Source organism: Prionailurus viverrinus, chromosome D1 (genome assembly GCF_022837055.1).
Source record: "Prionailurus viverrinus isolate Anna chromosome D1, UM_Priviv_1.0, whole genome shotgun sequence".
In the NCBI taxonomy this organism is placed as follows: Eukaryota; Metazoa; Chordata; class Mammalia; order Carnivora; family Felidae; genus Prionailurus; species Prionailurus viverrinus.
This window is the reverse complement of record NC_062570.1, coordinates 61,422,419-61,436,044: the sequence shown is the minus strand read 5'-3', so window position 1 is coordinate 61,436,044 and position 13,626 is coordinate 61,422,419. Positions and strand designations below refer to the sequence as shown.

Below are 13,626 nucleotides of genomic sequence, written 5' to 3'. Positions count from 1 at the left end.
CATTTTCCACTGAAGAACATTCAAGGTAGAGTTCAATAATATGATCTTCATTTAGAATTTTCCTACAGGTCAAATACAGGTCTCAGCCTCACCTTTGCCATTGATCTCAGAGTCGTGTCTAAGCGCAAATGTCCCAGTTGCTCCAAAAGAAAATAAACTGCTTTTCTCTATTGCCCAAAAGATTCATGTAATTTTTCCTTACTTAGACCATGGCCTTGATTTTTTTTGTCTACTTTGTGGTTTATATCTCAAATAATATACGACCATATATTTATTTCTTTATTCTTCTGATACATATTTTGTAGATCACGTGTATGCTGTATTTCTTGTTAGTATTAATACTCAGTGAAAGATACAAGTTTTGTGTCTTAATGAAAGAAATATTCAGATACTCTACACACACACACACACACACACACACACAATTGTTTCCCAGGTAAGATAAAGGCATTTAGTTTCAAAAATAAAGAGTTCTGGAATTATATGAAAGATGAAAATGGTAAATGAGAAACTAAAAATAACAATGGTAGGAAACATTCATTGGCTTTCCAGAGTGTCTAAATGGGATGTCTACAGATGGAAATAGGTTGTTTACAGGCACAGGTGAGGCAATAGTTAAATTTACAAGGTCCTACTTTACCATACAACCACTTAGAAATACTATGAAATTCCCATTTATGTCCAGATATCTTTGTGGTTTTTTAATGTTTTTTATTTATTTTTGAGAGAGAGAGACAGAGAGTGAGCAGGGGAGGGACAGAGAGAGAGGGAAACACAGAATCTGAAACAGGCTCCAGGCTCTGAGCTGTCAGCACAGAGCCCAATGCAGGGCTCAAATTCACAAACCACAAGATCATGACCTGAGCTGAAGTCTAACGCTTCACTGACTGAGCCATCCAGGTGCCCCTGTCTGGAAATCTTTGCAAACATAATTTTGTAGAAATTTGTTTGTTTGTTTTTCTTCAGTAGGTATAGGAAAGCCATAGAAATCAGCAAACCTTGAGAGAGAGGAATATATAAGGCCCTATCGCCTCTAAGAAGTTGATGTTCTGACTCATGAAATATTTCCGTCTTATTCTTGGCAGGATATGCTGCAAATGCAACCAACTGGAAACACTGTTATTTCTCTCTTTTTTTTGTCATTATTTTAATAAATCCTTGGAGGCAAAAACAATTTAAAGTTGGTGCTGTTCAAATAAAAGTAACTGTCCTCTATCAAATATTCTCAGCAGCACACACACTCTCCAAAAGCTACTGAGAGTCAATAGCCTACTTTTATATAAGCTTAGTTACATAATTTCACAAATCAGCAGAATACTCATTAGCAAATAAAAAGTATGAGACAAAGAGTAGTACCTGGCATGCTAAAACACCAGTTCATGTCAAGTTTTCAGTCTGTGCTATAATTTTTAGTTTAGTTTTCTAGATGTTACATGTGTGCCTGCAGATATCAAAGAAGTTGGGCCTGTGCATAGTAAAATAGATTAATACATTTGTAAAGTCATAGCTAAAGATCTCTCACAAGTGAAAGCTGACAAAATTAAATATAATTTCAAAGATGGATAGTAAAAAATCATGGAAGAGACATTTGTGGGAGGTGTCATCAGAAGTTAAATTGCAGACTACATGGAGTCAGATGATAGCATGGCCTCTACTGGATGCCTTATGTTTTGCATCTTACATCTTCCAACTAATCCACTGACTTCCATGGATATTGGAGCTTTCTGACAATATAGATGATTGAGAAGTCACTCTTTATTCGTACGATTATTTATCATCTATCTATGTCGAGTTACTTGAGGGAAATGAAAAGTCGTAGTATATTGATACTATCTTCAAAAATTCCAGAAGAGTGAGAGAAAAATATGTACATGGGAATTGTGAACATATGAATGTTTCTCAGTGATATTTATTTCATTTTCTCAAGTTAGAAATTAATTTCATAAGGATTATTCTAGAAATAATAAGTGACTCTAAAGTACTTCAGCTATAATTTCAGTAGATTACCTAGAATACGGGTACGTATCTCTCGGGTTTTAACACAGTATACAACAGGGTTGAGAACAGGAGGAATCAATAGGTATATATAACCCATGATAATGTGCACCATAGATGGAACATGTTTCCCAAAGCGATGGATAATGGATACACCCAGCATAGGGACATAAACCAGAAGCACAGCACAGATGTGGGAGACACAAGTGTTAAGGGCCTTAAATTGTTGTTCCCGGGAGGCAATGCCTAGCACAGTAATCAGGATCTTCAAATAAGAGAGGAGAATGAGTACAGAGTCCACACCAAAGGTGATGAGAATGATGATGAGGCCATAGATGCTATTTATTCGGTGGTCAGAACAAGAGAGCTTGATTATATCTGGGTGCAGGCAGTATGAGTGGGAGAGCACATTAGCCTTACAAAACCTCAGTCGTTTGATGAGAAAGGGTCCTGGGAAGATGACAGCCACAGCCCGTAGCAGAAGCCCCACACCTATTTTGGCTATGGTAGAATCAGTCAAAACAGTAGTGTACCTGAGTGGGTTGGAGATGGCCACATAGCGGTCAAAAGCCATGGTGAGGAGGATGCCTGACTCCATTAAAGAAAACACATGGATAAAGAACATCTGGATGAGGCAGGCATCAAAGTCTATTTCCCGAACATTAAACCAGAAAAGCTTGAGCAGGGTGGGCAGGGTGGTAGCACAGATTCCAAGGTCACTAGCAGCCAGCATGGAGAGAAAAAAGTACATGGGTGTATGAAGTGACCGTTCCACTTTAATAACCACTAAGATGGTGATGTTACCCATTAGGGCAATCAGGTAGAGGACACAAAACAAAATGGAAATCATTGGATGTGAGTCTTCCAGACCAGGAAAACCACTCAGAAGAAAAGGTCTGTAGCTACTACCATTGAAGAAGACCATGATGTGTCATTTGGAGCGCAGAAATCAACAATCTTTGTATATAGATTAAGAGAGTCTGGATTAGCACCCCATCGCCATGATCCTTATTTCATGAAGTTTACATTCTGTGCTTGTGCTGTTGACTACACAAGTCCCCTTCACCACCTATTCAAAGCTGTAGTCAAAGAGAAACACGAAGTCACTAGTGAACTTATAGACAAGAGATCATAAGAAGAAACTCATATGAGCTATTTAATTTCCACATATAACATTATCTTAATAAAGACATGAAAAATCATATAAAAACAGTCTCTAAATTTTCCTTCCATTTTTTTCAGATAACCTGTGGCATGGTTGCTAGGCAAGGACAATCTAAAACTACTTTAAAGATTAAAGTCTAGGGAAATAGGTGGAAAGGGGAGAAACCTCTCTTGATTCTTATGCTTGCTATCTGTCTTCTTGGCCACGAAAGCAATTGATGGTGACAGGGAAATAGGAATGTCATCCATACAGAGTCTTTGCAGTGAGAATAGCCTCATATCCCTCATATCCCTGATTAAATTAGAATCTTTATCAATACATAATCCCAAGGTCCTATTAGGATAAGATGCTGACTCTATTATTTCTGTATCTTTATTCTCTCTCAACTTCACCTTAAAGGTGTGTACGAAAGAATAAGACTGGAGTCCAAGAAGTTCATAATTAATACACAGGACACATAAAAAATGAGCTTTAAAGAGCTCTGACTAACATCTGAAGTTATACACAAGTGAGCTCCACTGTGCATTGCCTTACCTCACCAGAGGTTCTGTGGGGATAAAGATGAGCAGTCACCTCACCTGTGGAGACCTTCAGTTCTCTCATGACTTATGTCTTTCCCAAATGAGCTAAGCTATATACATGTTTCCTAACATCAAAGGTTCCCAAGGGCATAGAGGGGGATGGCCTGCCCATGCTGTCAGGGAAAGAAGCTATTGGGAATTAGAGATTAGGTTCAGAACTCAGGTTCTAATTTCATTAACTCCTGATTTCCTCATTTTTGCTTAGTTTAAGGAGATAGATGCAGATATGCCCTGGCTTAAGACATTTTGCTGTCACTCTTATAGCTCTCACTCCTTGGAAAAAGAATCTAGAATACATGAAATTAATATTATTTATCAATACATACTAATTATATGTAGCATAGTGGACAATCAGGTGAAATTTAGGAAACAATCTTCTGTTCTCTTCAGTCTACAGTTTCATTGCCATCAAATATATCTTGGAAGCAGTTCTGGAAAAATGAATTCTAATTTGGGGTGAGACAATTAAGGTCAGAGTTCTGCTATGATAATTCCAAAGTAATAGCAATTTCCCTTGAAGCCCCCTCCCTAGATATTTGGAAAGTAATAACATACTTCTAAATAGTTTGTGGGTCAAAGAAATCAAAAGAAACATTAGAAAATAGTTTAAAGCGAATGAAAATGAAAACAAAATATGTTCGAATTAGTGAGAAACCACTAACACACAACTTTTTTTTTCACAAAGGAAAAAAATGCAGGATTGTTATAAAGAAGCAATATTTGTTTCTATCTCCCTGGATTTACAACTCCCAATCTCTGCTAACAGATTGGTTTGTAATGTTTCAGACTTCTCATGATGCCGAGGTGTATACAAAAGATATGTTTTAGGCAACCACGTTATGTTTAATTCATAGAAAGTGTCTTTAATCAATTAAAAGTGTATCATGATGGCTTCACTTCTGTGCTTGATAACATGAGGAAGCAGCCATAGACAAAAGCTTATGTTTTGGAGTGCCTGGGTGGCTCAGTCAGTTAAGCATCTGACTCTGGTTCAGGTCATGATCTCACATGCTTGTGAGTCTGAGCCCCACATTGGGCTCTCTGCTGTCAGCCCAGATCCTGCTTCAGATCCTCTGTCCTTCACGCTCTCCCCTCTATCTCTCTCTGCTCTTCTACTGATCATATGAGCTCTCTCTCTCTCAAAAATAAATAAACATAAAAGCTTATGTTTCAAACAACTACTCCAGATTCACCCACATACAAACAAAAGAAGATTGTTTTTTTTTTTATTTTTTAAGTTTATTTATTTATTTTGAGAGACAGAGAGAGCATGTGAGCAGAGGAGGGGCAGAGAGAGAGCGAGCAAGAGAGAGAATCCCAAGCAAGCTCTGCACTGTCAAGCACAGAGCCCAACATGGGCTCCCCCTCACAAACCCTGAGATCATGACTTGTGCCAAAATCAAGAGTGGGACACATAACTGACTGATCCACCCAGGCACCCAGCAAAAGAAGATTCTTTAATCTTCTCAGTGGAGGCACTGATGTCTTCTGACTGTGAACTTTATTGTAGTCATAGTTTTCTCTTAATTTTAAAGGCCCAATATGCTTCAGAACCAAGACTAAGCATCTTCACTATGAATCTTCTGGTTCATACAAGTGGAATAAGTCTCCCTGTTTATTCATATAACTTTCACTGAATTGTTCACTTGGGAATTTAATCCTTGGTTTGCATAGGTTTCTCCACTATTAGAATGCTAATATCTAAAGTTAGGGATCAGTCCTACTTATCACTGTATCCTTGGGGTATAAAACATCACCAAGGCTTTTATATAAATGAAAATAAAGGCAGAAGAGAATGAATGGACAAATGAGTATGAAAGACTCAGCACCATCCCATGACTGAGTGGAGCCAGGGGTTTTCATCATGTTGTTGTCAAATAATACCAATTTCCACCCCAGTACTTTTCTTCTCCTTGGCCTTCTAGGGATGGAGGCCATCCACACTTGGCTCTCATGGCCCTTATGCCTATCTACCTGAGTGCTCTGCTGGGTAATTCTTCTCTTTATTGTCAGAACAGACTCCAACCTGCATGACCCCATGTACTTCTTCCTCTGTATGCTCTCTGTGGCTGACTTGTTCATCTCCATCACAACTGTGCCCAAATCCTCAGCATTTTTTGGTTCCATGGTAGGGAGATCTATTTTGAAGAACACTCACACAAGTGTTTCTCATTCATTCACTATGCAACATGGCCTCAGGGTTTATCTTGGCCATGGCCTTTGACCAGTATATGGCAATCTGTGATCCTCTGAGACATTTTGCTATCCTGACACATAGAGTCATCAAGAACTTGGGGCTAGCTATTGTCCTCCATGGGGTTTTGCTCTTCAGTCCTCAACCCTTCATGCCTCAGTGGCTTCCTTACTGCAGAACTACTGTCATCTCTCACACTTACTGTGAATTTATGGCTCTGATCAGGCTACCTTGTGAAGAGACAAGGATCTGCAGAATCTGCAGGCTGGCTGCTGCCTTCCTTGCTGGAGGTTTAGATTTCATATTAATCCTATGTTCCTATGTTATCATCCTTTACACTGTCTTCCATCTTCCATCCAAAGGTGCTAAGCTCAAGACCTTGGAAACACGTGGATCCCATGTGTGTGTGATCTTAGTGGTCTATGCTCCAGCCTTTTTCTCCTTCCTCACTCACAGATTTGGTGGCCATATGGCTCCTCATATTCACATCTTTGTGGCTAGCATCTACCTCCTTGCTCCATCCATGGTGAATGATCTATAAGAACCAAGACGATCAGAGATCGATTCCTCCAAGCTTTTACTTCTCACAAATTCTGAAACAACAACCTCATCAACTATTCTTTTGTTAAGATTCATTTACTTAGATGGGGGAAAAATATTAACCCTCTTTCTAAAAGCCTGAATCCCTATATCTTCTATTTTTAATATTTAAAGTATTAATTAGCATTGACTAGATTTTGTTCTCAGGAGAACTGCTTGGAAGGTGGCTGATTTAAATGATTTATTCTTAATATATTTCCTTGATAATGTAATATATCCACTATTATGTGGTCTTATCTACTATGTTTGCTGCCACAAGACTATCCTGTTGTTCAGTCTTATCTCCTTTATCAGAGGTGTTTTATTGACTCATTATCTCTGACTTTCATTGTGATGCTGTACATTTGTAGGTCTTAATTGATGGGATTATTTATGTCTCCTGAACACTAAGACTGAAGGCATTTTAAATCTGTAATACTGGAGATCTGGATGATTTTGACCAAATTTTCTGAACAGATGAAGAAACTCTCATGATGTTCCTTCTAGAGTTCTTCTGGAATTTTTGGTAACATATTCTCATTTCACTCTGTCTAGCTAAAATTCTTTTAAAGTTTTTAAATGAAATCTCTTCTTAAAAACACTCTTCCAGAAGACATGATGATATCAAAAACTGTCCTACCATTCTTTTATCTGTTTCCTCAGTGTGGTTCAAATTGACTCAGTTGATTCTTTAAAAATATTTATAGCCCCCTCTCCCATTCTTTGATGATCTTGCATATTCTAATCCCATCTGCTCCTTATCTATTATTTTAAATAGAGAAATATTTTGTTATGGTATTTTCTTATAATTCATTTTTCTAGCTACTCTTGCTGTGATATACCTCTTTTCTTTTTTTGAAGTTCAATACTCATATTTATATGGACTATTTTGTAGGGTAAGTCATTATGGGTATGTGATATAAAGATTATGGTTTCTTTAAGATCTATTGTATTCCTGATAATGTTCAAAATTGTTTTGTCATTAGCCTTTAATAACATAGGTTAGCAATTTCTTCTGTGGCTAGAATACCTCTCTCAATGTCTATTTATTAAGTACTGTGCCACTTTTAACCTTGAATTTTTTATTTCTTCTTTCTGGACAAGTGTTTAAGTTGGAATCAGATGGGTAAATTGGAAATAACTTCACTGTTTAGGTGTCTATATTTATTAATTCTGATTTAAAAAATGATGAAAATTTGCCAGTGAACATAGAAAGGAAAAGAAATTAAAGAGGAAAAGAGTCCAGTTAGAAAAAACAGACTGATACCCTCAGAAGCATCTTCATATTCATGTTTATTCTAAGTCTACCACAGTTCTACTTAATATAAAAGTGATGACTTTGGCTCATGATCCCATTCTCATAGGTAAAGTATTTTCTTGTTGTTTGGGGGTTTTTGTTTGGTTTTTGGTTTTTGGTTTTTGCTGTGAATTTTAGTTAATATTGAAGAAATAATTTCAATTACTTATAGATCAATGGCCACACTTATTCTGGAGTATTCAGGAGCCTAGGCTACCTATCACACAATAGGTCAGCCAGGTATTCAATCAAAGAAGATTCATTCAATGAATGTACACTAGAATTCCGCTCTAATGCAGGCATGGTAGTAGGTTCTGAGGATGTAGTAAAAAAAACAAGGCAGCTAGGAAGCAGATGGGTTTCATAAAATGTTGATCTAATGGAGAGAGGGCATTTGGGAAATTACATAAAATAAATTATGTAACTCGTAAATTGAGTGAAGAATTTCGCATTCTGAAAATTTGTTATAAAAAGGGATGAGATGCTCTGAGAGAACAAAGGATGAGACCACTGTTTTTAATCTTTGTTTATTTTGAGAGAGAGATCACACATGCATGAATGGGGGAGGGGCACAGAGAGAAGGACAGAGAGAATCCTAAGCAGGCTCTATGCTGTTGGTGCGGGGCCCAATGTGTGGCTGGATTCCATGAGTCATGAGATAATGACCTGAGCAGAAATCAAGAGCCGGTTGCTTAATCAACTGAGCCACCCTGGCACCCTGAATGGGGCTACTTTAAAAAAAAAATTTTTTTAAACGTTTATTTATTTTTGAGACAGAGAGAGACACAGCATGAACGGGGGAGGGGCAGAGAGAGAGGGAGATGTAGAATCGGAAGCAAGCTCCAGGCTCTGAGCCATCAGCCCAGTTTTTTTTTTTTTAATTTTTTTTTAACGTTTATTTATTTTTGCGGGGCTACTTTAGATAGTATGATCAGATTATCCATCAGCAGCGATCTAAAATATAATGGAAGCATTTTTTTGAAAAGCTGGAGAAAGAAAAATCTATGGAAAAGATAAGAGTAAGTAAAAAACAAAACAAAACAAAAACCTGGAGGTAGAGAAAAGCTCAAGTTATTTAAGGACAGATACAAAAACAGTGTGTTGGGAACAACATGGACAAAGGAGAGAGCTGTAACAAATGCATTTGGGGAAGGCTACACAAACTAAACACATTAATCCTTAGAACCACAGAATTGTATGTCTGAGGGCCACTGATGCAATACAGAAGGACAATGAAATGAGACCATTTTTAATCACTAATTTAAGGTAAAGCTGGAAGAAGAGAGGACATCCTTGGAAGAATGCAATCAGCACTCACCTAAAATATGTGGAGAGCAGAGAACTTCTAGGAGTAGTGAAGCTCCAGGGAAGGCAAAATTCTCAGACCTTGTAAGTCTTCTATGCTAAGTTCCATCTCCTGTTTTGGAAAGAGTGGGGCATGGAGATGTAAAATGGAGATATCTGAGTTGGAAAATCTGAAAATTTTGAGAATTCAGCTTAAAACACAAAAAGAAAATAAAATGACAACAACAACAACGGGGGGACTAAAAGTCAGATGGAGAAAGTTTGTTTATATGAGAGCAATCCCTTATGACAGAAGACTTAACTTTTTCCCAAGAACCTTGGGAAATGGTGCCAATATGTTGCTAATTTGGCTCTTGGAAGCTTGGAGAAATGATGATCCATACTGACTGAAATAAAGCACTAGAAATGCAATTGTACAAAAATGCCGAGAGAGATGTACATGATAGAGTAGAGAGACTGCAATGCCAATAAACCACTAGCCAACTATGCACCCATGTAAGGTATTACAGAATATTTTATATATTAAAATATATTATATACAGTATAATACAATACATAATAATACATATACATATTATTGTATATAAAATATAATACAATATATATAAATATATAGTATACAATATATATAGAAAAATATATTATATATAGTATAGTATATATACTATAACATAGCTACATGTTTTGTCTCTGTTTAAGCAAATATTGGAGATAGATAGTGGGTCAGTGAACTATTGAAAACACAAGCAATTAATGGTACCAATTGCAACTGTTATGCGAGAAGTTGGTTTTGGCTGGATTTTTCAGCTACATGACATGTAGATATTGATCTGGCAGATGTGTTATTTTTCAATCCTATCAGAAAGAAAGTTAATTAATAGTGCACACTCACAAGGAAAACAACAACATAATATAAATACAGTCATGCCCAAAATTTTCTTTTTTTTCTTTTATTTATTTATTTTTGTTGTTGTGTTTATTTATTTTTTTTCAATATATGAAATTTATTGTCAAATTGGTTTCCATACAACACCCAGTGCTCATCCCAAAAGGTGCCCTCCTCGATACCCATCCCAAAATTTTCAACGAAGGATGTCATCTTGGTTCATGTTAAAAGATTAGTTGAGCCATAATTGAAAAGTTTGTTGGCGGCCTTGGAAGACACATGTGTTCGAAAGAGTAGGAAATAAACCTTCTGAATATTAAGTGGATTATTCCAACAGTGAGTTTTTGAAGAGGCTGTTTGTCTCAAGACATATTCTCAAATTAAGGATAAATGTTTGAAACTGACATTTTCCATTACAAAAATTAACCACGATTCATGGTATACTTTTTCATGTACTTGGGACAATATATTCTGCAGGTGGAATTCTTTCTGCAAACCATTTATCAAGTCACACAAAAGACTTTAACCTTCGAGTTAGGTTTAAAGCAAGAAAGAGTTACGAAGCAGGTCTTGGCTACAGTGTACACAGCCTGAGGGGTTAGGCCATGGACCTGGCAATCTCTAGGCTGTTATAATATTACCAGTGGAAAGATATCATGTGAAATTTATGGTTAATTCCAATAAGAGAATCACATTGTAGACCTCTGAAATACTTGAGAAAAGCCATGCCACGTGCAGAAAAAAATATACACCATTAAAACTAACAAAAACCAGTAGCAGCGGCAGTTTCTGAAGCCAACCTGAGTTTCCAGGGACAAGGCATCCTCCCCTGAGAAGAATAGAGCACACGACTCAGGTGCTTCTTCCGGCCCCAGGCCAACAGAATTTACTGAGGTGGGAGGGGCGAGAGCTCTTCCAGTCTGGCCAATCACATATCCCCAGCCTGGGATTGAGGGGTGGAGTCAGGTGTTCGGGCAAGTGATTGGCTGGGACATGGTCCTCTCCACCAATGGGAGGGGCAGCAGAAGGAGGGGCGAGGCCTGGCTGCCTTAGCGCTTCCTGGAAGTCTCTGGCTGGAAAGATTCCAGAGGCAGGGAAGGGGCGCCTGCAAACAGTGGAGAGGCAGCGGAGGCGGTGCAGTCCCGGATCCTGCAGGCAAGTGAGGGTGACTTGAGGGATCTCGAAGCCAAGAATCGGGTCCTCTCTGTCCACTCTGAGGCAAGCCCTTCTTGGCCAACCCTGCTACCCCGGCTGACCGCGTGGCCCTGTCTCCCTGTGTGGGCCGCTGTTGGATGTAGCCCTGGGTCCTCATCCCTGGCCCTCAGCGTCTGACCCGGTGAGAAGCCCAGGAAGGCAGGAAGTTGGAAGGAAGTAAGGCAGAGAGGGACGAAAAAGAAATGGGACTCGGTTTTATAGCAAGGCAGGTTTCCTGTAGCTGTCTTAGAAAGTAGCCCGGGGCTATAGCACAGGTTCACAGTTGCTTTGTGCCATGAGTCAAACTGCAGCCCCCTTGAAGCTAGGCATTGGTGAAGTCCAAGTTGTCCTAGTGCAAGAAACACTCATGTTTAGGGGGAAAATAGTTCCTTTTATTCTTGAGCCACTCCTTTTCTGGCTCTGGCCTTGTCTGCCTTACCTGTCCTTACCTGTTGCACTCTCTGTCCTTACCTGTTGCACTCACCCCCACCGTTTCCTTTCACGTCTGTGCCAGCCTCCTGTCTCTCCAGAAACTCTTTCTGGCCACCATTCTTAGAGCTGTTTCTCCTGCCAGGAGCCTCCTGTTGTTCCCTTTCCCGACCCTACTTCATTGTCTATAATCCCCAGTAAAGGGAGGAGGAGTCCCGGGAGAGTTGACGGTGTTTGGACTCTCCTTTTAGTAGTGTATGAAAGGATTTCCCCCAAAGCAGTCCTTTGATGAGCTATTCCCCCAGCTTTGGCCCCTTCTATTTCCACAGGCCTTGGGCTATCAGCTTGCTTTCCAAGACTTTCCTTACACTCTCTCAGCAAAGATACAATGTTACAGTATTTATGTTGAGGGTCAATAAGGAAACTTACTATGCTGTGTTCATGCAAGGCATTGAACATCCCTAAAACAGTTGATAGAAAATGGGAGTCATGGAGGATAAGCAGTATGAGTTGCATGTTCCTGCCCCCAAATGAGGTGTTAGTGTGCCAGCAAACCCTCAGTCCTGGGCGTGGTGGGGATCTGCTCTCTGAAGCCAGCCTGAGGAGAAGTGGTTGAGCTTTGGGAGCTACATGCCTGAGGCCTGTGAGCTCCAACTCTGTTCGTGGTCTTTCCCTGTGGTTCACAGTCTAGCAAGGACCTAGCATGTGCAGCAGCATTTACTGCGGGCAACATCCTCCAACCTGCAAGAGACCACCTGCCCTTCCTACTCATCCCATCCAACTGGGATCTTCTTCCTCTAGCTTGCTGTACTTTAGATACCATTAGGATTTATCAGGTTTCAGTGAGTTCTACTACCGAGGCTGATGCATTTTTAGGAATCTTAGATGAGTTGGCAAAGGTTCATGTTTAAATATGTTAATTACTGGACGGTGTGGAGAATGGGTTAGAAGGGTTTGTCAGATGGTCTGGGTTGCTGGGATCCTTGTTCACTTTTTCATGTTTTTTTTTTTTTTTTTTTTTTTTAGTAGTAGGGAAACAAGGTTTCTAGCTTATGTTTTCCCTTACCCACTTATTGAAATATGTATTTTTTATGTTTATCTCCTTGGAGAGAGGAGAGAGAACTCACATGAGTGAGGGAGAGCCAGAGAGAGAAGAAGAGAGAGAGAATCTCAAACAGGTTCTGTACTGTCAGTGCAAAGCCCAGTGCAGGGCTGGAATCCATGAACCGTGAGATCATGACCAAGATTTCAACATTCAGCATGGCTTGACATGAACCATGAGATCATGTCAAGTATTCCGTATTCAACCAACCGAGTCACCCAGGCACCCATTAATGAAATAATGTACTGAATATGTTCCTTTGTTTTCCCTCCACAATAATTCATTGAGAGCCTTAAGAAGGCTCGTAATATTGCCCGTAATATCAAGGAGGAAACTCTCTTCCCATGTACTTTATTTTGGAAACAGACACAATTTTCTTATTCATCTAAAGAAACTTCTAAGCTTATCTGGTAATGAATATAAATACTAATTCTTGGGGCGCCTGGGTGGCTCAGTCGGTTGAGCATCCGACTTCAGCTCAGGTCACGATCTCACGGTCCGTGGGTTCGAGCCCCGTGTCGGGCTCTGGGCTGATGGCTCAGAGCCTGGAGCACACTTCCGATTTTGTGTCTCCCTCTCTCTCTGCCCCTCCCCCGTTCATGCTCTGTCTCTCTCTGTCTCAAAAATAAATAAACGTTAAAAAAATTAAAAAAAAATAAATACTAATTCTTAGGCAAATAAAAACAAACAAAATATTAACAATTTTTTTGTTGTTATTTTACTTGACCCTGGTAGGTACAGAGATACAGAACACCAGCCCATGGAACAAAATGTGACTCTTTGGCCAGACTACTTATGATTCCCCAAATTCTGTGAGATCAAGAAAATTATGTGGTCCATCCCAGTTCATTATAAGATGGGAATCATTTACCTTGGGTCAGGGACAAGTGGGGCCAGAA

At 39.2% G+C, this 13,626-nt stretch overlaps 1 protein-coding gene and 1 pseudogene across 1 annotated transcript; one reads left to right on the top strand and one right to left on the bottom strand.

Annotated features, from left to right (window-relative positions):
* Positions 1 to 1,987: 1,987 nt before the first annotated feature.
* LOC125176608 (olfactory receptor 51G2-like) lies at positions 1,988 to 2,920 on the bottom strand. The gene has a single exon (XM_047878332.1). The coding sequence runs from the start codon at positions 2,918 to 2,920 to the stop codon at positions 1,988 to 1,990; it is 933 nt and encodes a 310-aa protein (XP_047734288.1).
* Positions 2,921 to 5,605: 2,685 nt separating this feature from the next.
* Positions 5,606 to 6,532, top strand: LOC125146475 (olfactory receptor 52R1-like; annotated as a pseudogene).
* Positions 6,533 to 13,626: the final 7,094 nt, after the last annotated feature.

Bases quoted from the DNA above. Each gene is read 5' to 3' on its own strand.
- LOC125176608 (XM_047878332.1), bottom strand. From the start codon at position 2,920: ATGGTCTTCTTCAATGGTAGTAGCTACAGACCTTTTCTTCTGAGTGGT.